Source organism: Capricornis sumatraensis, chromosome 13, assembly GCF_032405125.1.
Source record: "Capricornis sumatraensis isolate serow.1 chromosome 13, serow.2, whole genome shotgun sequence".
Classification (NCBI taxonomy): domain Eukaryota; kingdom Metazoa; phylum Chordata; class Mammalia; order Artiodactyla; family Bovidae; genus Capricornis; species Capricornis sumatraensis.
In genome coordinates, this window is record NC_091081.1 from 61677950 (window position 1) to 61704197 (window position 26248).

General features: G+C 40.8%; 1 protein-coding gene across 3 annotated transcripts in view; it reads left to right on the forward strand.

Moving 5' to 3' along the window:
* Positions 1–9321, forward strand: part of PDE7B (phosphodiesterase 7B) — a 247656-nt gene extending 238335 nt beyond the window's left edge. For all 3 annotated transcript variants that reach the window (XM_068985151.1, XM_068985149.1, XM_068985152.1), the window contains 2 exons: positions 3997–4077; positions 8687–9321. In XM_068985151.1, the coding sequence (XP_068841252.1) occupies positions 3997–4077; positions 8687–8910 (305 nt within the window). In that variant the 3' untranslated portion in view covers positions 8911–9321. The remainder of the gene's footprint in view (positions 1–3996; positions 4078–8686) is intronic.
* Positions 9322–26248: the final 16927 nt, after the last annotated feature.

Consider the following 26248-nt stretch of genomic DNA (forward strand, 5'->3'; position numbering starts at 1 on the left):
GAAAGAAATGGCAACCCACTCCAGTATTCTTGCCTGGAAAATTCCAAGGACACAGGAGCCTGGCAGGCTACAGTCCATGGGCTTGCAAAGAGTTGGACACAACTTAGTGACTAAACAACAACAAGTAGCATTATAAGATAGAACAACCTAGAATATTTGTGACTCTGATCTCTAAGGGCAAGCTTTCATATACTTTGCTCCATATCATGTCTCCTGGCAGAGAAAAGAAAGTACAGATGGTGTGTCGGGTCCTTTTTAATTAATAGCCATATGATCTAGCAGAAGTTCGGCTTATTTAAGAGAAGACTAGACTCTCTGGTTATCCAAACTGCTTGTCCTCCATACTGAATTGTTTTTTAGAAATTATATAAAGCACTATCTGTATCATTTTGATTAATCTTCTTCCAGCTTTCCATTTAGGATTTGGGTTTCCACAGACTGCTAACAATTCCTGCCAAAATATCTTTGATGATTCATGATGTTGAGCAAAGGAAAAGCCCAAAAACCAAGGATGAGGACAGAGAGAGAAAGAAAGGTGATTCCATGAATTAGGGAGACAGTATTAACTTCTCAGAACAGATATTAGAACTCAAACATCATTCATCCTCTTCCTCTCAATGACTCAAAAAGAGTAGAATTTCTGTCCTATGGCAACAACATATTGGTATCTTCTCAGTCAACCAAGATACCCAGAAGTTTTCATTGAACATCTGTTTCCAGCCTTGTCTAATCCTCAGCAAAGCTGTGATTTTCCTATGTGCAAAGCTCCATTGGGGGTGTCCTGAAGGAGACAAAGAATTAAAGTTAATGTCTCACAAGCTCAAAATACTAATTACTAAAGTTCCTGGAGGAGAGAAACTGCAATTTTCCTCACTGTATTTTCTACATTGATTAACAAAGTGTCTGAAATATACAGTGCTTTATAAATCCGTTGAAATAGTTAAAAGAATAAATGATCCAACTGGAAGAAAATCCTCTCATGGTGGAGGTCACAGGAGAAAATCTAGTGCTAAGGATGGCAGAATCTGAGCTGGGTATTAAAGGATGTGTAGTGACGCCACTGTCCAGTAGGATAGACACAAGGCCCAAGTGGCCATTAAATTTAAATTAATTTGATTAAATGTAAAATTTAGTTCCTCAGTTTTATTAGTCTTATTTCAAGGGGCTACTATAGTGGGCAGCGGAGAAAATATAACCATCATTGCAGAAAGTCCCACTGAGCTGGATAGAGAGGAGTGGAAATGGGAAGAGGCGTGGGGAAGGGACCATCCCCGTGCCTTACAGACCAGTTCGGTTCCAGAGAAGGTAAGAATAAGAGGATCTGTTGAGCCTCTGTTGAGGCTGAAGTGGAGACAATGACAATGGGAGTCATCTTAGAAAGTGCAATTAGGGCAACATAGGGAGTTGAAGCAGAAGAAATACTAAAGAAACTAGCTAAGAAGCAGAAAATAAGAATGAGTTTCTAAGAAACCAGACGAAGATGTGAGATACGTATATGTATATGTGTGTGTGTGTGTTCAATTGCTTCAGTCGTGTCCAACTCTTTGCAACGCTATGGACTGTAGCCCACCAGGTTCCTCTGTCCATGGGATTCTCCAGGCAAGAATACTAGGGTGGATTGATATGCCCTCCTCCAGGAGATCTTCCTGACCCAGGGATCAAACCCGAGTCTCCTTCATTGCAGACAGATTCTTTACCACTGAGCTACCAGGGAAGCCCATATATATATATATATATATATACACACACATATATACATATATGTATATATATATATACACATACACACACACACACACACGCACACATATATATATATAATGGAATACTTGAGTTGTTGTTGTTGTTTAGTCCCTAAGTCGTGTCTGACTCTTTGCAACTCAGTGGGCTGTAGCCTGCCAGGAATTTCCCAGGCAAGAATACTGGAGTGGGTTGCGCCTTCCTTCTCCAGAGGATCTTCCTGACCCAGGGATCAAACCCACATCTCCTGCCTTGGCAGGTGGATTCTTTCTCTCTGAACCACCAGAGAAGTCCACAGTGGAATACCACTCAGTCATAAAAAAGAATGAAGTTTTTGCATTTGTGAAAACATGGATAAACCTTGGAGGGTGCCATGCTTAGTGAAATAAGTCAAACAGGAAGAGATAAATACTGTATGTTTTAATTTATATATAAAATCTAAAAAATAAAACAAGTGAATGAAAATGAAAAAGAGAACAGAAACAGTTTCACAGATACAGAGAACTAGAGGCTGCCAGCTGGGAGAGGGAAGAGGAAGGGGCAAGACAGTAGTAGGGGATCAGGAGGTTAAAAACTTCTAAGTATGAAATAAATAAGATACAACAATGAAATGTACAACATATGAAATAGCCAATATTTTATAATAACTTTAAATGGGATATAATCTATAAAATTATTGAATCACTATGTTGTACATCTGTAACTCATTTAATATTGTAAATCAACTATTCTTCAATTTGAAAAAAGATAGAAGCCAGACTAGAATGAAACCAGGGAAAAGAGATATTTCAACAGAGAAATAAATGAGATTTGCTGCCTCAATACAGAGGGTAGAAGGAAGAGAAACTTCCCTCCAAGTGTCATGCTTGACTGAAAAATTCCTATTAATGGAGCTCAGGAGGGAAGGAGTGAAATCAACCTGAGAATTCATTTTGATATTAAATGGTGTCACACCTGTCCTCTCCAGGCCGTTATCACCTGGCTTCCCCAAACCCCTCAGATTAAGCCAGAGTGATTTCCTCACATCGGTTTTGAGAATCGCCATGGCCCTGGAGACCATGGGAGCCGTTGGCTACAGTCGGAGAAAAATGACGGAAATGTGGCATCTCAAAAGACTGTAGCTCCGTGGCTAAGTGAGACCTTCTGAAGCCAGACTTTCAGCATTAGAATTTAGGCTCCCCTCCTCACTGGCAGAAGGACTTAAGTCAACAGACTTCTCTATGCCTCACCTCAATTGCCACATCTTGTAAAAGGGGGGTTATATTGAGCTTGTCATGAGGATTACATTAATTAAATAGGTAAAATGCTTAGAACTGTGCCTGACACACAGTAAACATGGTATAAATATATGTGTCTTTCTCCTCTAGTTTAGAGGGGTGCATTCACAGCTGTGAATTCAGCTGGTGGTTCTGAGAATCAGCTTCTCTACTGATTAACCAGATTGTCTTTCCCAATGAGAGAATTACCCACAATTTTTCACCTTCAGGAAGAATCGATAAAGTATTTTGATAAAGCTTTGCATGATGTATTTCTCCTTTGGTTTTCTAGCTGACAGAGGCATTAAAAAGAAAGATCATCCTTACATGTATATGTATGACTGAGCCCCTTCACTGTTCATCTGAAACTATCACAACATTGCTAATTGGCTCTATACCAGTAAAAAATATAAAGTTTTTTTTAAAAAAAGATCATCCTGACCTTTATACTTCATTTAACTTTTAGTTATACTAAGTAAAATTCTAAGGAGTCAGAATGAAAGAATCAGACCCATATTTTGATTAATTTTGTAGCTCTAGAGATACTCTCATATGAGATCTTTCTATTAATAGTTCCTCTTCCTTGTTTCCTGCCTACTTATTATTCCTGGTTGTTCAGGTGAAACCAGATGAGGGTCAGGCAGAGTGAAAGGAGGGAAAAACATAAAACCTGTTTTCTTAATCTGTAACTTCAAACCAGAATTTCCATCTCATATTAGGAAATTGGCCATTCATTTTCCTGTTTTTATAAAGTTTTGTTCAAAAGTTTATTCTAATCCCAGAGTGTACCTATTAACAATGAGCCTATTGTAAATGATCACTGATACTCTGATATTTTAAATTTTCACAGAAATTACCAGAGCAGGGCAGAGTCAGTCATTGCTAGAGCATTCCTAGCAACAAGGCAAGAAACAGTAATTCCCAGGTAACTCCTTCCAACTAGACCATTAAAAATTTCAAATTCTACATTACCAATGTGTTTCTTCTTCTTTCTTCTTAGGTGATCTTGAACAGAAATTTGAACTGGAAATCAGTCCTCTTTGCAATCAACAGAAAGATTCAATCCCTAGTATACAAATTGGTGAGTTGAACTCAATTGTAATTTTAAATGAATAATTTTGGCACCTCGGCCAAGAGTCACAAAGAAGGTCTACACACAGCTTTTGAAAGATCCGAACTAATCAATGCCCCTTTGAATAACTGAATCCAAGTAAACACTCTAGTCGTGACCTATCTACTAAATAATTATCAATTGAGATGAAACATAGGGTAAAGTCTTTGTTATAGACCCTTAATACACAACTTGTATTAACTTTGTTGTTTAGAATTGAATCAAAACCAAATGAAGGAAAGTAACAAGAATCAATTATTGGCTGCTGAAGTTCAGATTAGCTCACACTCTCTTTAGGCCTTGAAACGTGGAAAATCTATAGTTTTGGATCCTTCCATTTTGGTCACTACCCTTCATCCTCAGTGCATAATTCCAAAGGCTGGATCCCCAGACTCAGGCCCAGAAACACATGTGACGTGGGGTCCCATGCTTCTTCACTTCAATATATTATTTTCAGTCTTGTTCTCTTATGGCCACACTCTCAAGTGTCAATTTCAATAAAGCGTGAAACTGTAGCACTAATTCCTTTAAAATAACTATTCGTTTCTCTCACTTCTTTAAACACTCTACCAATTCCATCTACATTTAAAGCAAGTCTTTTCCTTGCAGTTTCCTCCAGTTAAAACCAAACTCAGAACTTGAACTCTTTTACTTATCAACTATAGCCCTGACATGTACCAGTTTAAGTTTTTCCTAACTGCCTTAAGACAGTTCAGACAGAACTGCCTTAAGAGTGCAGTAAACCTTTGCAAGGCTCAAGGCTCAATGCCTGGAGATTGGGAGGGCACAGGCCACCCAAAAAGATCAGCTGAAAATTGAGAAAACCAGGCAGTTAGAATGATATGCTTCCAATTACTGAGGGTCAAATTGAATCCATAGTCTCACAAAAGAGTCACAAAGTCAACCTAAGGAAATAGGAACAAAATTAATCTAGTTTTTAAAAATCTGAAGGGAATATGCAAATATTAAAATAGATATATTGGAACACTGAAATTATTGACAATTTTTTTCCCAATTGCCCTTAATATTGTTATGTTTTGTTTACAATTAAACTGATTCCTTCACCTGAAAAGGGGGAGAGGGGTGTTGTTATAAAAAGCAGAACCCAGGAAGAATCCAGAGCAGAGAAAGCTACAGAATTGCTGGGGAGGGCGAAGGGCAGCAGTATCAACAGAAATACAATCTCAGCCTCCTTGGATCTAATGCTGTATCTGGTTGGAAATTCTGCAGATGCGATTCAAAGGAAATAGACCCTGACCCAAATCCTAATCCCGGGACCCAGTTTGTTAAACTCTGGTTAGAAAGGAATTTGCCAGGCACCTGTTAAAGACATTTTCAGCCCCCAGAGAAAAGCACTCACATTGTTAAGCACACAACCTGGATTTGCAAGACAGACTTGATTTCGGAGATTCTATTCTCTTGTTGTCATGAGAACACACTTATTTTGTCAGATCATATGTCCTGATTTTCAGCTCAGGAAAATGTGGTTACCATAGATACCTGTTTTTAAAATGGGATGAGGATTGAGTGCATAGGAAAATCCCATGGATGCTACACCAGCACACCAGTAATAAAGAGAAAGAGTAATTATAAAACAACCCTCAGCAGATAAATCTGTGTCCATTCCACATCTCCTAGCTCGGTAGGTTCAAGGTTGGGAAGTGTGGTGTGCAGGGGCATATCAGGCTAAACTAGAAAAACCCAGATAGATGAACAGAGTCTAATGGGAGCTGTGGGCTCCAGCCTCCCAAACAAATATTTTTCCAGTGGGTGTGAATAATGCAGGTAGTTCCTCTGTCCTGATGCCCTTGGGACTGAAAATGTCCTCTCTTTTTCTTTTCCCAATTCACAATGAGGATTTTCTGAGTGCCATCTCAGGCTTCGATCTGATTCTCTTTTTAAGTAATTCATATTTAAAGTGAAACAAGGATTTAATATCCACCCCTCACCCACCTTCTTCCCCACTCCCATCAAAATCTGCCTTTCAAAATGAAGGTGCTAAATCAAATGAATCTCCAATTGGTGAAACCTATAGGAATATGGGCTTCCCTGCTGTTTCCAAGTGTAAAGAATCTGCCTGCAAGGAGGGAGGCCTGGGTCAATCCCTGGGTCAAAAAGATCCCCTGGAGAAGGAAATGGCAACCCATTCCAGTATTCTTGCCTCAGAAATCCCATGGACAGAGATGCCTGGAGGGTTGTAGTCCATGGGGTCACAAAGAGTCAGACCCAACTGAGTGACTAACACTTTCACTTTCATAGAAAGAAAAGGAGATAGGAATTCCCTGGCAGTCAAGTCATTAGGACTCGTCAGTCTCACTGCCTGGGGCCCAGGTTCAATCCCTGGTTGGGGAATTAAGATTTTGTAAGCATTTAAAAACAAAAAAAGCTAGAAAGATGAAGAAAAAGAGGCTTTCTTTAATCCTTATTAACTCTGAGGCCATCATTTCTCCCCTCCCCCACCTGTACCCCTTCAGGAGGACAATGTCCCCGCAAAGTCAAGCTCTACATCACTTAGTAGAAGAGGGTGAATGTGAACGTGTTAGTCGCTCAGTCGTGTCCAACTCTTTGCAGTCCCATGGACTGTAGCCTACCAAGCTCCTCTGTCCATGGGATTCTCCAGGCAAGAATACTGGAGTGGGTCGTCATTTCCTTCTCCAGGGGCTCTTCCCAACCCAGGGATCAAACCTGGGTTTCCCGCATTGCAGGCAGATTCTTTACCATCTGAGTCAGTTTGCACAAATACAGTGGAACCTGTGGGACAGCCTCGAATTTAATCATGCAGAAGCTTTGCTTCATGAGAAAAACTGCCTCATGGTGTCTATTCAGACTTCAAAATCACTCTCCTATATCCTATGAGAGGTCTTTATATCTAATGAGTAGAAATATAGAGATGCAACTCCAGAATAATTTCAGGAAAAAAATGAGCTGAAGTTTTAAGTACTGGATTTTTGAGTGTGGGATTTGTAACTTTTTAATACTTAGGGTAAACCTGGTAAATATTCACACCTTAAACTTCAGAATAGTATAACAATATTGCAGGCTATCTTTTTAGACATATAATATCTAATATCTCTTAAGATGCAAGATATTCAAAATTAGATATGGAGGCAGTCTAGAATAGCAAGCAAGAATATTCTAAAATGAAATCTTAATTGTCTGGCTCCTTACATAACCTTATCAAAATGTACACAGTAAGTCGCTAGCTTAACTTTTTGCTCCTTAGAGTCAGTTTATCTAACATCATCTTATAATATTTAAATCATATTTCACATCTAATAAGAGAATGCAGACACATATACTAACATTTAGAATCAGCATATCCTTTTCTCATCTCCAGAGCATCCTCAAAAGCTAAATATCGGCTGTTTGTCCAATAAAAAAAAATCCAGTCAAGTCTTATAATTTGCATGCCTATAAACATACAGGGATAGTTGTCAGAAGATTTCATTATGCTGAAAAACCTTGCCTCTCCGCATACCACAGAAGTCCCCTTCTCCCAATACCAACATTTCAAGGGAAATACAATAAAACCTAAATATATCCAAGTTTGTGATGAATCCAATAATTCCAACCTAGACTGGAAATTACCTTTGCTTTAATAAATCATGCTTAATTTGGAAAGCACATTAACAGTGAGACGTGATTAGAAAGTTTAAGCTAAAATAATTAAGAGAACAGACATGCTGACAAAGAAGTCTCATATCAACCCATCTTATCTCATCATTCAAGCAGAACTTTTATGCAGGTAAAAATCTGTTTTGAAGATGAATGAACTTTTATTATCTACACCTGGTTGCTTAATATAATTGAAAGTAAGACAAAAATGTGAAACAATAATCCTGAAGAAATATCTTCAGGGTAAATGTATGAATGAACTCTTCAGATGGTCTGAATCAACAATGTGTGGCTTCCTGGTGTCACTTTCCCTTCCCCCCCCTCAGCCACCTTCCTTAGTTCTAGCTCATTTCTTTTTTAACTTTTTTCCTTATATGTCTTTATCCTTCTTCAAATGAAAGTGAAAGTGGCTCAGTCATGTCGACTCTTTGCAACCCCATGGACTATACAGTCCAGGAGTTCTCTAGGCCAGAATACTAGAGCAGGTAGCCTTTCCCTTCTCCAGAGGACCTTCCCAACCCAAGGATCAAACTCCGGTCTCCCACATTAAAGGCAGATTCTTTACCAGCTGAGCCACAAGGGAAGCCCAAGAATACTGGAGTGGGTAGCCTATCGCTTCTCCAGGGGATCTTCTTCAAATAGTAAAAGCCAACATTTATTGAGTGTTTGCTATGTGCCAGGAACTTTCTAAGCATTTCACAGGTGTTATTTCATTGTCCTAACAACTCTATGGGTTTGGTACCCTTCTTAACTCCTCTTTACAAATGCAAAAACGGAGGCATAGAGAGATTAAATGCCAAGCCTAAGGTGACTTACCTTATGCTCCTAGGCTGAGGGCAGGGACCACATCTTTCAGGCCTCCATACCCCTGGAGCCAAGTACATCATGAGCCCAATCGTGTGTGAGGGAAGAAGAAGTGGTCTGACTGCCCTACTGGTGATGACGTTGACCTTGCCTGTTCCAGGTTTCATGACCTACATCGTGGAGCCCCTCTTCCGGGAATGGGCCCACTTCACGGGACACAGCGCCCTGTCTGAGAGCATGCTGAGCCATCTCGCGCACAACAAAGCCCAGTGGAAGAGCCTGTTGCCCAAACAGCACAGAAGCAGTGGTGATGGCAGCCCGGACCACAGAGGCCCAGGGACTGAGGATGAGGAGCAGACTGTGACGGAAGGCGACACCCCGTAGGGCCCACCAAGGCCTGCACCATGCTCTGCACGCTGAGATTGACAGCCTCCTTGCGCAGAGGCCTCTGGGAGGGCGGATGCTTCGGGGGGCTCTTGCCGATCAAGCCGGCCCCTCTCTGGACATCATCCGGGAGCTCTTCAGAGTCCACCCTCCTCCCACTCACCTGCCTCCCTCCTTTTCCCACGTGTACAGAAGCCATCCGTCACCTCAGCATTAGCTGCCGAAATGAGCAACTCTGTTCCACGACGAGGGAGCCGATTCCAGGGACCGGCTTGGCCCTGGAGGAGAAGACTGGGGAGTAAGAAAGAGGTGCTCTTGCCACGGCCCTTCTGGCCCTGGGTCACACTGTGACGGGTGGCATTCCTGAGTCCAGAGCATTTTAGCCTTGGCCATCGGACTGCTGATCTGCATGACACAAACACCAGCATATTTGGAACTCCAAGGATATTGGTCTTAAGTGCAAGAGCACAAACGAGAGTGTTAGAGAAAGTACCTTCTATTTTAATAATAATTATTATTATAAAATAATAATAAATCTTTTTAACTTTTCTATTTTGTGCACTAGACAACGGATCTAAAACTCTGGACAAAGATTATTCAACGTGATAATCACGTACCCAAACGTGAACAGGGGGTTCATTGTTTTGTTACGGACTCCATGCCACTTTGGGTCAGAGATTTGGCATCTTCTCAATTTAAGAAACCACGTTTCCTATCCTATGCGAGGGGAAGGGGCTGTACAGTTCATTCCTTTGCACCATTAGTCAATCTGTCTTTTATCAATAACTCAGATTCAGTGACATGTTTCTTTTCACACCTGTACATCTTCTGTAAATATCAAGCGCTACTGATTCCCATGCCAAAATACATGAGTATTATGGGATTGCTACCTGTATAAACAATGGCACTGTGAACAGAATACTGTTAGTTTTAATACAAGAGAATGCATTTGTAAATATGGTATAGAGTTTATTAATATACTATTGTTTGCAGATAAAGGCCTTAACTTTAAACACCTTTTCATCTTCTGAAAGCTCCCCAGCTGAAATCCTCACAGATGTCCTTCTGAACTGCCTGCCCATGTCCATCTTGATGCCTTCCAGCTAAGGTCACAAACCAAAACTGAATAAAGTCTTTGAGGAAATAATCTGGAAACTTCACATGCATTCCGCTTGAGACCATAGTGTCTAATCTATGGCACCAAGCATGGTTTCCTCAGATGAACAAGACCCTTCAGCAAGCCTGAAGTCACTTTCAGCACAGCGATGTTGCACTCTGTTTTAACAAGCCAGCTGATTAGCGTGTGTTTCTACAGCTCCCGTCATGGTGTGTCAGCCTCACGGGACACATGGCAGGTCTCACCAACCTTCCATAACCCTGTCAGCTAACCATCAGGGACTTCCCTGCTCCCCTATAACCCCGTCATCTGTTCTGGCTGTAGTACCAAAGCACGTTTGGTTTATGGTTGGCATGAATTTCTCTGGTGTTAATAGTAACTGGATTTTTCTTTTTCTTTCATTTCATATGAACTACCCAACTGTTTAGCAGACATTAACATCATTTAAGGAAAGAAAATATTTCCATTGTCTGGTAGAGTTTACCTTCCTCCCAGGTTACTGTGGTTAATTACGACTCTACTAGCAGAGTCACCTTGGTATTTTGTTGCCATTTTTTCTGCAGACACTTGCCTGGAAAGTCAATTTGTTACAGCATTCTTCTCTAGTCAGCTAAACTCCACTCACTGAACCTTTTCTTTAGAAGTTCCAGCATAACTAATGTTACATGAAAATTGGCAATGCCCCCTTTCTTTTTATCTTCAACTGTGTGGTAGTGGGGAGAATAATATGATTGTTTCTGCTACTATCAAGCTGTTTCACAAGCTGATAGAACCTCAGCTAACTCTCATTTCCTAAGTGCAACTCTTTTTCTCCTCCTAACATACAGATGAAATGTGAGAAACTTGACTGGGTTGTATTAAGTTCCTGCAGAAAGACCGAGGCTTGCAGAGTTAAGGTTTAGGGTGAACTGGAAAGTTGGTTGTAGTTTCATTAAAGTAGGAGAGATGGTCAGAAGGTCCTAAAGAAAGTGTGAAAACCTCATGAAATGGGTGGATAATAAGTTGAAATTATTGATATGGGTAAGAAGGGAAGTTGTGAAAAATTAACACTAACTTTGGGTTTGTTTTTTGGGTTTGTTTTTTGCTTGTAATAACTATGAACTGACATGATTCTTTATGGCTTTAATACTCTGAAGCTCTTAGCTTGGTGAGTCCTCAAAAGAGAACTCATTGAATGTATTTCTGCTTCCAAATTCGCTTATTTTGGGTTGGTGATGCAGAGGACTTTTGAGTAGTCTATTTCTAATTTTCATGAGATCAAATCAAAGAAAGCAATTACTGGGGAAGACACAGGAAAGGTAAGGAAGAAGACACTGTTTTAGCTAATGGAGCCTCTCCTTTGAGTTTGGGAAATGAACCTTGTTTAAACAATATTTATATCATAATTTAAATAAATAAGACTGGAGGCATTTTTCACAGTTTCAAATCTATAGGACACAAGTATTTTAGGTCTTAAAGAAGAACTCACAGAGAAAACTACCAAATATCTAACAGTTAAGCCTATGAAGCAGCTACTAGTACAATAAAAATCTGAAGCAAAATGAGATGTGATGCATAAACTAGTTACATTTGTCTCCTTCCTTCAACCATATGAGTTCCTAGATCCATTTTTTTGTTTAAAAAAAAATGTGAAAACGTTTGTTTTCTTTTTTCCTGCCTACTGGTGGCTGTCTTGCAATATTTCAATAGAAGGAGTCCAATTACTAGTTAAGACACAGCTGTTGGATCATCTGGGGACTTTATCTTCACATTTTTTTTTCCTCTTAGTCCCTGGATCGTCACTTGCTGACTTCCCAAGTTTAATTCCTTCAATGCTTGAGAAGAAAGGAATCAAAGGGTTCAGGTAAAGTTAAAATCAAAAGAGAGAATAGATATCACTGCCAGGCCTGATGGACAAAGCCTGCTTTTCCTTTTGAAAGCACCCGCAAACAGTCAGACCCTTTTTCCTGAAACACTGACCTCCCCATCACTCCCTGATAGGCCGAGTGAACATCCTGCTCTGTTTCTACCTGTCTAAGGCTTCCCGCAATGGGACGTGGATCATGTCCTGCAACACTGTCACCAGATAGTGCTTCCTACAAACCACAGACTTGTCTTATAAACTTTTCTCATATTGAATCAGATCTGCTCACTGATTTGAACATTGGTTATGAGCTTGTATCTCACTATATTTCTTATGCTTTGTTCTTATATGCAAACCCTTAAAATTGTGTTGTTTGTGTACACACGTGAAGTTTGGAAAACAAACAAACAAACACCTTGTGAGTTTTTGCTCAAAATGTGGCCTAAATATTCATTGGCATGTCTAGGTAAACAATGAAAAATAAAGATAATTTCTTAAAAATATCACAATATGAAAAATACTCTGATTTTCACCAGGTAGCATGTTATCAGCCAACCAGTCACATTCAAGGTCAAGGTCAAGAACACTGCTAATTGGCAACTTGCCAACTAGGGGGAAAAGGCCATCATTCAATTCTGCCTTTTCTCTGAGTCCTGATAGTTTTCTGATCCACATTTGTCAAATTCATATATGAATGAGAATAATGTGCAATGTTTTAGGTTGTGGAACCATAGCAGACTTACTGGTGAAAAATATAGTCTTGTGTTTCAGGATTGGAAGCCACCAAGAACAACAGAACAGTTCAGGCAGGACAACTGAGTGTCTAAATCTATCTGGAAATAGAGCAGGAATGAAAAAAAAAAAAAAACCACAAAAACTATCCACGTTTCCCAGAAACAGTGTTGTATCTTTATTTATCCCTCTCATATCTATTTTGTTAAGATTTGTATTCAGAATCTCACTGATTCTTTAATGCTTCCCCATGTCTGAATGTAATGTCACTTTTTTCATTTGCCAACACTCAGGGTCATCCAACTCAAAATCAAAAGTAAGATCACCGTGGTTTTCCAAGTAAAGGTCAGACATAACTTTCAAATGTACCCAGGAACCTAGCAGAAACATTATCAAATAGACCAAGCCTATACGAGCAACTGAATTTAATTCAACAAACATTGATTGAGGATCTACTATGTGCCAGAGGTTGGGCTAGACACTTGGGATATAAAAAGACCCAATCTGGGACTTCCCTGGTGGTCCAGTAGTTAAGACACCAGGCTTCCACTGCAGGGGGCATGGGTTTGATCCCTGGTCGGGAAACTAAGATCCCACATGCCACGCAGTGAAGACAAAAAAAAGAAAGAAAGAAAGAAAGAAAAAAAACCCAATCCTTTCAGGAGCATTCAGACTCGTGTCAAAGATTTGCATTACCAGTGAACTCTCCTGAGATTTTGTGCAAACATCCGTGAGGTCTCAGCTTCTAGAGAACAACATAAGATCATGCAGATGAGCTTGGAAGGCAAAAAGTGGTCCCAATCTTGATTCTCTCACTAACCTCTTCTGTGACTTCAGGCAAGTTACTCTCTACAAAATTATTTCCAGAAAATAATGGTTTTGTTATGGTCCAGGAAGATTCCAAATGCGGCAGGGCAGCTAAGCCCATGCATCACAACGACTGAAGCCCACACGTCTAAAGCCTGTGCTCCACAATAAGAGAAGCCACTGCAATGAGAAGCCTGTGCACAGCAACGAAGAGGAGTTCCCACTTATCTCAGCTAGGGAAAGCTCATGTGCAGCAGCAAAGACTCAGTGCAGCCAAAAATAAACTAATTTTTTTAAACCTTTAAAAAAATAAAAGGGATTGCATACAAAAAGCACCCAGCACTCTGTCTGGTACATGGTAGGCTTTTAATACAAGTTCTCTCCTCTGAAATTATCAGACACTTCACAAATAGCCATTTATACATGGGTAAGAATGTGGATAGCATATGGGGAATAATGTAGTAAAGAATGCTAGTGCTCTTACACTGGGAAGTTAGACTCACTCCTGTATTTTTTTATCTGTTTATTGGCAAAATTGTTATAAAAAAAAAAAAAAAGACTCTATCTGATGAAACCTCTTGCCTTAGCTACAGCCTGCTTTTCTGTTTAGTCCTCTATATTCAAGAATAGAAGTTAATGTATCTTTTGTTAGCAGTTTCATCAGAAATTTCTGAGAAAGAAACAGCTCCAAAGAACAAAAATGAGAGTCATTTATATATATTACATCGATGCCACTCAAGTCCCGCATCCAGCTGGTGATGGCTCTGGTCCTCTGTGTCAGTCCCTGAAAGTTTGCATAGGCTTTGCAGGAGCAGCCATGGACTGGTGCCTCCAGGCACACTTGGTTCACTCACTCACACCCCTCCAAACATGTTCTCAGCTAAAGCTTACTGTCTGTCCCAGAGCAGAGGCATTTCCTAATAACATGTCGAAGAAGGGAGAAGGCTCCGTCCTGCCTCCATAGGAATGTAATGGACAAACATCAGAATAATGACTAAACAAGGAGCTTTTAGCTATGAACCAGTATATGATGGTCTTTTTTTTCAGAGAGATTATTAGAAAAAAATTTTTAAGTTTTAGCTGATATGGTTTGACAATGCATGATTCCCTTGCTTAGTCATCTAAGGAATGGTGTGTATCTTTGATTTAATTCCCTGAAATACTTTAAATTCTAATATTGCAAGTGCTGATTTAATCTCCAGTAATTTTTTCCTTTTAAGGAGGTGGTCCAATGGAGTTTCAAAAGTGTGGGCTTTGGAGGCAAACCAGAATTCAAACTCCTTGATCACTTACTATTTAACCCCAGGCAGACGGCTTCATGTCTCCGTGCCGCCATTTCCTCCTGTGTAAAATGGAAGTACCACCTTCCTCCCAGGGCAGCGTGAGGTCAAACTGAGAAGACATACATAAACATATAGCACGATTTCTAGCAGAAAGAGGACACTCAACAGATAGAAATTCTTACATCGTTTAAAGAACAAAAATTTACAAAGTGAGAGCTGGAGTATGACTTTCGATTTCTCTGCTTGTACTTTCTTGTGCCAAAGAAATCACAGGTCCGTTAATAGACATTGAGCCTGATTATATTTACAGGTGACCGGTTTGATTATAAAATAATGCTTATAATATGGACAAAATGTTGTAAAAAATGACTATAGAAGAAGACAGTGTCCTTAGGGTACTAATGATAGAAGACCAGGGACATTTAAGTAAGTGTTAGTTGCTAAGTCGTGTCCAACTCTTTGCGACCTTGTGGACTGTAGCCTGTCAGGCTCCTCTGTCCATGGGATCCTCCAGGCAAGAATACTGGAGTGGGTTGCCATTTCCTTCTCCAGGGGAATCTTCCTGACCCAGGGATGGAATTAGGGTCTCCTGCATTGTAGGTAGATTCTTTACTGTCTGAACCACTGGAAAGTAGACCTATCTTTTCTGTATGTAAATTAAAATGTTCCTCAGCCTAGCCAGAGAGCACCAATCTATCAAGGCTTTCCTAGAGGTAGTGATAATACAACCCCAGTTATTTAGTTAACAAACAAAACTTGATATCCCTTCAAGTTTTCATGAATTCCATTCATACCCTATAAATTCTATCCACAGACATTTCCAGTGACCCTTCCGCCCTGTAATATTAGATCCTTTCTGGCCACTGACAGCAAATGTGGAGAATCCAGGGGAGTCTTTGTAAATAGATGATCCTAAAATAGATTCTGTTCTCCCAAATTATGCTTGACAATGCATATGCTAAAATGTGTTTATTAAGTATTCCTGGGGGCGGGCGTTGGGAGTGGCTTCTGGGGCTTCCCTGGCAGTCCAGTGGTTAAGATACCAGGCTTCCACTGCAGGGGGCACTGGTTCAATCCCTGCTCAGGAAATAAGAGCTCATAAGGGCTTCCCTGGTGGTTCAGATGGTAAAAAATCTGCTACAAGGCAGAAGACTCCGGGTTTGATCCCTGAATGGGGAAGATCCTTTGGAGAAGGGAATGGCTACCCATTCTTGCCTGGAGAACACGACTGAGTAACTAACACACAAGCTGAGCCAAGTGGTCAAAATTTTAAAAATTCTTAAATGGCTTCATAGCCAAAGAAGTTTGAGAAGCAATGAATTAAACAACCAAGTTCCTCTCCTGTATGCTTCTCAGAACCTCCCATATACTAAGGCACAGCTCCATGATGACAATATAAATGATACTGTTCAGATCTAATTTTGGTCTCATATCATCAAGGATTCCTTGATCATATCAACCCAGAATGATCTCCCCATTTATCATTTAGTTTTGTTAGTGATTATTAGTTATGTATTATTATTGATATGTGTATGTCTTTTCTGTCCAACTTGAGATATAATATAACATTGTGGTTAACTTATCTGAGCTTGTGGCTTGAATTTACCACTTACTAGGTGTCTGACAACAAAGGCCCAACAAAGTTTCGTCTATTCAAAGCTGTGGTTTTTCCAGTGGTCATGTATGGCTGTGAGAGTTGGATCATAAACAAAGCTGAGCACCGAAGAATTGATGCTTTTGAACTGTGGTGTTGGAGAAGACTCTTGAGAGTCCCTTGGACCGCAAGGAGAGCAAACCAGTCAATCCTAAAGGAGATCAGTCCTGAATGTTCATTGCAAGGACAGATGCTGAAGCCGAAACTCTAATACTTTGGCTACCTGATTCGAAGAACTGACTCATTTGAAAAGACCCTGATGCTGGGAAAGATTGAAGGCAGGAGGAGACAGAGGATGAGATGTTTGGATGGCGTCACTGGCTCGATGGACACGAGTTTGAGCAGACTCCAGAGTTGGTGATGCACAGGGAAGGCTGGTGTGCTGCAGTCCATGGAGTTGCAAAGAGTCGAACACGACTGAGCGACTGAACTGACTGAGATGTCTGACCTCAGGCAAGTTTCTAAACTTTTTGTGCCTCGGTTTCTTCATTGGTAAAATAATGATTAAAAAAGTATTACCGATTTCATAGAGCTTTTGAAGATGGAAAGAGTTCATACATATAAAGCACTTGAAAGCAGGGCACACAGAAAGCACTTGCTAAATATTAGCAAGAACCAACATGTCCCTCACCCCTTCACCCATAAGCTCCTTGATAACAGGAGTAGCTATCCTTTCTAGTATATTCTCCAAAGTATAGTACAGAAAGCACAAAACAAATACTTCTTAAATGAAAGAACATAATTTTGATTAATAACTTGAAAATCATATCAGAACAATAATGTTACCATTTAAATCTGAACAAACATGTTCCAACTGGAACAATAAATGTCCTATAATTTGAATACTGATGTTGCTTTTCAGTTTTGCTGAATTTCTATCCGGTAGACTTACATTGCCTGTAAGTCTAAATAAGAAAAAGATTTAGGAAGACATGTTTTCTCCTCCCAGTTTATGAGCCTACTCTTTTGAGTGGTGACAGCAAAGATAATTCCCCTGAAAAAGTTGATGCTCAAAGATTTCTAGTTTTTTTCTTTCATCCAAATAGAAGAGAAACCTACAGGGCCACTAAATTGCTTCCTTTGCAGAGCTAATAAAAGTTGCCTGTTGTAACAGACAATCCAAGAAAAGGCAGACATAAATCCCAACACTCATCTTTAAAAAGGAACACGGGAGCAGAAGATGAATCTCCTATTTTATCTTTGTTTCAAGCACTTGCAACGCCATATTACCAACTCCTGCTTTCTCTTCCCGGGAAGCAATTACATGTGCACTTTTTTAAGTTGTCAGCAAAGTAAAGCCTAAGGGATCAAAATGAAGGGTCATTTCTTAGGGTTATTTATCCCTTCCCACTTCCCGCTGTTATATTTTTGTTTGGACCTTTCTAAGCAAAGAGTCAGACTTGACATATCAATGGACTTTCATCCACACTTGAAGAAAAATAACTTACAAATGAAAATAAAATGCCAAGTGTCATATATTAGCATAAGTGAGAAATGTGTTCTAGAATTACAGATGACTTTTCAAGTGTTAACCTGACTGATTTGGGGAAGAACAAACAGTTCAGATGTATCTTTCAATCCCTGGGTTATGTAACATGCTGTGAAATAGTTCTTAGATGCTTCTACTAACTTTCTTTTTTCCTTTTCTTTTTTTAAATTGGAGTATAATTGCTTTAGGCTTCCCAGGTGTCTCATTGGTAAAGAATCCACCTGCCTATGCAGGAGACACAGGAGATGTGGGTTCGATCCTTGGGTCAGAAAGACCCAAGGAGAAGAAAATGGAAACTTACTCCAGTATTCTTGTCTGGGAAATCCAAGGACAGAGGAGCCTGGCACACAGACAACTGAGCACACACACGCACGTAATTGCTTCCCAGTGTTGTGTTAGTTTCTGCTGCACTACAAAGTGAGTCAGCTATATGTATACATATGTCCCCTCCCTCTTGGACCTTCCACCCCAAAGCCCTCGTCCCACCCACCTAACTCATCACAGACCACCGAGTTGAGCTTTCTTTGCTTTATATCAGGTTCCTGCCAGCTATTTTACACACAGTAGTGTATATATGTCAATCCTAACCTCCCAGTTTGTCCCATCCTCCTCTTACCACTTGTAGAAAGTGATCTCTGATGGGGAACACGTGTACACCCATGGTAGATTCATGTTGATGTATGGCAAAACCAATACAATATTGTAAAGTAATTAGCCTCCAATTAAAATAAATAAATTTAAATTTTAAAAAATAATTAAAAAATAAAACACAAAAAAAGAAAGTGATCTCTGAGGCTTAATTTTGTTTCAGAAACAGTAATAATAGAGCCTATTTTGTAACTTTGGAGTGAGGCTTAGAACCAATATACTCGCAGTGCTTTGTACAGTATTTTGAATAGTATTGACACTTAATAGTTGTGTCCAACTCTTGGCGACCAGTCCATGGGATTTTCTGGGCAAGAATACTAGAGCGGGTTGCCATTTCCTTCTCCAGGCAATCTTCCCAACCCAGGGGTCGAACTTGGGTCTCCTGCATCACAGGCTGATTCTTTTTTTTTTAATATAAATTTATTTATTTTAATTGGAGGTTAATTACTTTACAATATTGTATTGGTTTTGCCATACATCAGTATGAATCTGCCACAGGTATACACGTGTTCCCCATCCTGAACCCCCCTCCCTCCTCCCTCCCCATACCATCCCTCTGGGTCATCCCAGTGCACCAGCCCCAAACATCCTGTATCCTGCATCAAACCTGGACTGGCCATTCATTTCATATATGATATTATACATGTTTCAGTGCCATTCTCCCAAATCATCCCACCTTCTCCCTCTCCCAGAGTCCAAAAGCCTGTTCTATACATCTGTGTCTCTTTTGCTGTCTTGCATACAGGGTTATCAATTCCCTGGTTCTAAATTCCACCTGCAGCTTAATTCCAGGAAAATAAATGACCCAATCAAAAAATGGGCCAAAGAACTAAATAGACATTTCTCCACAGGTGGATTCTTTACCACTGAGCCACCAGGAAAGCCCCCTTTTAAATTCTTCTTCTAACTCAAATGAGGCAGGAGGAGACAGGAGGCCAGGAGGAGAAGTGGTGAGGGAAGTGAGCTTGTATTGTTTTCCTTTAACATTCGAAGTAAAATAAGCTTTTAAGGAAGAATAACCAGGCTGAAACCAAGGTACTCCTCCCCTGCTGTGTCAGTGTCCTGAGGCTGCTCTAACAGGTCACCACAAACTGAGTGGCTTCACACCACAAAACTCTATTCTCTCCCAGATACGGAGGCTGAAGTCTGAAACCAAGGTGCCACCAGAGCCACGCTCCCTCCAAAGGCTCCAGGGAAGAAGCATTTCTTGCCTCTTCTAGTGTCTAGGAGTTTCCAGGTGTTCCTTGGGAAACCAGTCATGGGATCAGGATCCACGCAAATTTAGTCTGACCCCATGTTAACGAGTTACATCTACAAGAATTATTTCCAAGGAAAGTCACATTCTTGTGGACAAGAATACTGCGAGGATGGGAGTTCTATTCAGTTCAGTACAGCCTGACACTGTGCACCAATGCACTCTGTGCATTACCTCCCATGGCATCAGCCCCATCACTCACACACACACACACACAGTAGAGACACATCTTCCGGATTCCCCCTGAGTGAGGCTACTGGGACAGAATGCTTTAGGTTTGAGATAGGGTTGTTTTGCATATTTGGAGGGAAAATCTTGGAGAAAAATCTTACAGGAAGGAAGATCGAAAGCACATCTTTGTGTCTTTCTTCTATCTTCTTCACTTACTAATTCAGATCAGTCTCAGAAGAAAAAAAAATATTCTTGAAAATCTCTCTGGCATCTGCCATCTGGAGATGACAATGTGTGTCTTATTCCACATTTCAGCTTCTTCACTTTCTCATCATCACTAATGTTCCAGACACTCCAATCCATTTATTCACTAGTATTTTGGAAGCAAAGCAACAGATCCAGGGGGGTTGGCCACAGGGGTGAGGAGGTTCAGGATGTGGAGGAGAAGGTTAGTGTAGATGAAGAACAAAAAGGACCTGGTGGCAGATGAGTTCTCAACTTCATGCTGTAGTCGTGACCTGCAGAATGAAGGCAGGACTTGGGGTGAGAAGCCCAGGGCCTCTCCGGTAACTGAAACAGAGACTGTGGAACATCAAATGATGGCAGAGACAAGGAGGCGGGGCTGCTACATGGCAGGAACTCCAGGAAAAACAGTTTCAGCGTTTTGGATATCTTGGTGAATGTAGAGGACTACTGGTCTAGAAGTGGCAGTAAGATGTAAGAGGACACCAATCCTATTTCCCAGTCCTGACATGAAGGACAGTTGGTGATAAATGGCCTCCATTTGGGAGGCATCTTGAAAGCAGGGTCTTGCCAGGGGGCGGGGGCGGGGAGGCGGGAGCAGTTTTCTCTTGAAGCATGAAGAATGGAGGAATGTCAGTTGCGGAGCTAGGGGGTGTAACTGTGTGTCTATCCTGTTCCAGAAGCTCCAGAGAACGTGACACAGGGGTCAGAAAGGAGGACTCTAGTGAAAGGTTAGATCAGAATAACATGGAGTATGAGGCTATAGAAGAAGACAATGAATGGACGAAGCATTATTCTTAGTGGTAAACCAGGTGGGGGATGGTGGGTTACGCTGGGCGTTTGATTGCCCAGAAAACTAGTCCCAACATTCCCTCTGTGGCTAGAAGGAGACGTTCAGGGATTTACAAAGTTCTCCTAGATCCACTTTCAAGCCACAGGGAAAAGAGGAACCCTGAGCTCTTGAAAGAAGTGACTTATGGCTTGGATTGACTGTGATGGGCCCAAGGAGGGCCCAGTAACTGGACATCAGTAACTTGCACTGGCCCCTAGAGAGTGGTTAGGGGCTCTCAACCCAGACAGCCTTGGCTGGGAGGAGTGGTGGGAGTAGGCTCTTTGAGAAGCAGCAATACCCAGAAGAATTCAGCATACACCAGCTCAGCTTCTCCTTTGGGGACTCCAAGTCCAGCAATACTACTGTTCTAGATTCTGTGTGCAGTCTAGAGGCAGAGATACGGCCTGTAGCTAACACTGTTTAAGTGTCCTTTGTACTGTGTCTGCAGAGGTCAACTGTGAGCCCAGGCAGCTAGCTGTAACAGGAAGGCTCATCAAATATACCAGTTTTATGGATGAAATGGAGATATAATAAGTCTGAAAAATGGAAAGAAATTTACCCCTGACCAACCAAATGGGCCACTCTTTAATCATGGGGAACATTATGTAACAAACAGCAAAGACTAAAAATGGATACTAAAAGGTAAATGATTTTTTATAACTATTTCTAATTACACATTGGAAATGCAAGCAATCTCTTTGTAAAGTATAAATCAAACAACATCCAGAATTTAATCTCAATTCTAACTCAGTTCATGGAGAAAAAGAGGCCCAGAAATCAGCAAGAAAAAAAGACTTTACTCAAGCCCTCTTTTATCTAATCAGATTTGGCTCTCAAAAAGCAACGGAGAACACGGACAGAAAGAGATCACTTAGACACCGTTGTGTAGTGATTTCTTATTAACATTGAAGTTAAGAAAGAGACCATTCTTAGAATTTGAGAACTTGCTAGAAAATAAAATATCTCTTTTTCCCTGAAACTGACCTTGCTGCCCAGAAGCCTCCAAGCCTTCCTGGAATTTTTATTTAGAATTCCAGAGAGTTCAGTAGAGATTTATAAAGGTAACCCCATCTTCTGCTAACATGATGTGCAGAGGCCCTCTTCCTCCTAGAATTACAGGATCTATAATCCAATATTCTTTAGAAATGAAGAGGTTATATGGCAATTCTACTATCAACAAGCACCAATTTCAACTGGAACGTAATTTTGAAATCAAGACCCAAGTCAGGAAACATTACACTGAAACACGATGTATTTAAGTTATACTAGGACATTGGTTAGTCCAAGAAAGCATTGGTAGAAAAATAGAAGATGGCTTGGTTTAAGTGGTCACTACAACTTCTCAGAGACTCACCCAAAGAATGCAATATTTGGGATGTTACTCCCCTCTTCCCCTCAAACTTCCACCTCTACTATGATTAACCATCAGTTGTCTGCTAAGCCACTGATTTCTAGTGGTGATCAGTGGAGAAACAGCATAGAAGAGTGGTTACAGGAAGATGGCCTGAACTAGAATTCTGGCTCGGCCACTTAGTAGCTGTTTATCCCTTGGAGGGTTTCTCAGTCTCTTTGTGTCCCTGTTACATCAATGAGGTAATAATAGCACCGCTCATGGGGTTCTTAAAGGATCAAATGAGTTGGAACAGTGTGGCCACATAGTAGCAGCTTAATAAGTTTTTAAATTGCTAAATGGTCATATGAACAGGAAACATGAAAACACACTCTCCTGACTTTTCTCACCTTGCTCAGAATTCAAGGAGGGTTACTCTAGGCAATATTGTCCGTATATATTTGTAGCTGTTGCAAGATTGCTGTCATAACTTTGGAGGTCATGTTCCCAGACACAGTGCTCCCTGAAACTGTCTCATTCACCAGTTCAAGCCCAGAATATATCCACACTTCTGGCAGATAATAGGTCCTCCAAGAATGATTGTTCAACAAAATTAACCTTAGATGAAATAGTTATAGAAGACTTAAGGCTATCAAAAGGAGAGAGAATGCAAAAAAAGGAAATATCCAGGAGCAGCCAAATCAAAGAGTGGGCAGAATGGCCTGTAAACCAACACTTGGAAAGTGGAACTCCAGTTCATCTTTCCAATATCTTCTACCCAATCATGGTCCCTCCACCATCATTTGTCCATGCTGGTAACGAATAATAACTAAGCTGCCTAAAATAGAGGCATGGAAGTTACTAGGGGGCTTCTCTGGCAGTCTACTGATAAAGACTCCATGCTCGGCACTAGGGGTAAAGAACCTGCCTGCCAGTGCAAAAGACGTAAGGGATATGGGTTCAATCCCTAGGTCGGGAAGATTCCCTGGAGGACATGGCATGGCATGGCAACCCACTCCAATATTCTTGCCTGGAGATTCCCATAGACTGAGGAGCCTGGCAAGCTACAGTCTACAGGGTCAAAAAGAGTCATACACAACTGAAGCAACTTAGCATGCACACACTTTTCCACTACAAGGGGTGCAGTTTGGTCCCTGGCTGGGGATCTAAGATCTCAGATGCTGAGCAGCATAGCCAAAAGATTTTTTTTTTTTTTAAGTTACTAGGAATAAATGAGACAAACTTCCAACATCTTCATGAGATGGAAGCAAAAGCACATTTGGAAGAGTCCCAAACAAGGCAGACAGCAACTGCTAAGGGGAACGACGCTCTCTCTGTCTTAATGAGGACTCTCTGCTTTCATTGGCAGAGGTACTCTTCACAAAGCTCCAGGAAGAATTCCTTCATCTATTCTCCAGTTCTAGCCTCGTGCTCTTCCCTGATTTCTTCTCCACTTCCTAAAATTTTCCTGTGTGTGGTCATATTTCAGACCTTTTAAAATTGAAGTGTAGTTGATTTACAATGTTTTCTTAGTTTCAGGTGTATTCTAATTTGTTTAAATGCCTTTTTTTCATCTTAAGAACTTTGCATCTCAATACTGCAAGTATTCATTTCCCAATCATGTAGAAAATACATAAAGGCAGAATAACCATCAGAGGCTTGTACAACTTATGGAAAAGAAAATGACAAAGAATTACTTCCTAAACCAGATTCAATGGGACTCCAGAGGTTGTTCACCATCTTGGGTTAAATAAACTATGTTGACTTAGGGAATCATAAGAGCTTATCAAAACATAATCAGAAATAACAATTTAGGCATAGGAAGAGTAGAAAACTTACCTTTTCCTCATCCAGGAAACTGAGATCTTTTTCTCTTCTTATATCTATTTTATGATAGCTGGCACAGATCAGTTAAGGTTGCAGTAAAACTAGAATCTCATTATTTAAAAACTGCTTCAGGGGGACTTCCCTGGCAGTCCAGTGATTAAGACTTTGCCTTCCAATACAGGGGTGAGGGTTCGATCTCTGGTTGGAGAGCTAAGACCCCACGTGCCTCATGGCCGAAAAAAAAACAAAACATAAAAAAAAATGAAACAGTATTATAACAAATTCAATAAAGACTTTAATAATGGTCCACATCAAAAGGAAAACAACTTTAAAAACAAAACCAAAACCTCTTCAGGGACCTCCCCGGTGGTCCAGTGGTTAAGACTGGACTCCATGCTCCCAGTGCAGGGGGCCTGGGTTCAGTCCTGGTCAGGGAACTAGATCCTGCATGCTACAACTAAGAGTGCATATGCCACAACTGAGATCCAAGGCAGCCAGGGGAAAAAAAAAAAAAACAACCTCCCCAAAAGATCCTAAAGCTCTGTCTACACTTTTCATGAACTTAAAAATCACTGTAGTCCAACTGCTATCTTAAAGGTGCTCATGAAACTTCTCATCTTTCCAAATTCAGATGGCATAGTTATTCTTATCTCACATGTCATTATTATTTGCAACTCACTATTTCTTCCTTTGAACACTTTTTTTTGCATCATGTTCTCTTGATTTCGCTCCCTGTGTCTACTAACCATTCCTTTGTAGAGTGACCGTCCCTATTTGTTCAGGAGTCTCCTAACTTTAAGGGGCTTCCCTGATAGCTCAGTTGGTAAAGAATGTGGGAGACCCTGGTTTGATTCCTGGGTCAGGGAGATCCTGGAGGTCCTGGAGAAGGGAAAGGCTACCCACTCCAGTATTCTGGGCTGGAGAATTCCATGGACTGTATAGTCCATGGGATCACAAGAGTTGGACACTTTCACTTTCTCCTAGTTTTAGCACTGAAAATGCCACATATCAAAAAGCCCCTCACACCAGAGCAAACTGGGATGGTTGATCAGCCCAGTCTTAAGTCTCCTTTGAAGTCTTCAAGTCTTCCACTCACTACTAAAATACCAGTGTCCCAAGGGTGCCATCCTTGGCCTTCTGACCCTTTCACCTATAAAGCCTCACTGGTGACCTCATTCAACTCAAGGCTTTAAAAACTATTGATACATTTGGATGGTGGTTACAAAATCCATACCTCCTCCAAACCCAAACTGCCAATATAGCCTAATGTATCAAAACAGAACACATCTTCTCCATAAAGTTGGCTTCTTATTTGCCATCTTGGTAAATGACCAAGGTGTCCATCTACCTAGTCATCCAAAGCAAAACAAATCTGGAAGCCTCTGATAATTCCTCTTTCTCTCTCACCCCTACTGATTTTACCTTCTAGATATTTATCCCCTGTCCTTCTCCTTTTCCCATATACAGCTTTTGTTCAGGCTTCCTAATTCCCCATCTGAAATATTACAATCCAGTCTGTCAATACAATAGTCTTTCTAAAATACTAAGCTAACTAACCTTTTTGCAGTCATTTAATGGTCTCCCCTGTGACTTTTCAAAGAAAAATCCAACTCTTTTTTTTTTTTAATATTTATGTTTTTGGCTGTGCCAGGTCTTAGCTGCAGCATGTGGGATCTAGTTCCTGACCAGGGATTAAAACCCAGGCCCTCTCCATTTGGAGAATGGAGTTTAGCCACTGAGCCACCAGGGAAGTCCCAAAATCTCAACTCTTTAGAACACTGAGGTCTTCATACTGTGAACTCTGCTAATCTCTACAGTCTTCTCACAATTACTGTCCCATTCTCCCTCTTGCCTCCCCCTCACACAGCCTTGAGTGACGCTTGCTGGTTTCTGAAGACAGCGTGTCATTTCTCACCTATGAGCCCTCCCACCTACATTTTCCTCCAGTAGGAATGCTCATTCTCCACCTCACCCTTTTTGGACCAACTGAAACAATTCTGTTTGATTGGCTGCCCTCCATCAGCCAACTATCGCACCCTCTACCATAGCTCTTACAATTCAATATTCTCACCATTGGCAATGTGTTTGTTTCACTGACTGGACTTTG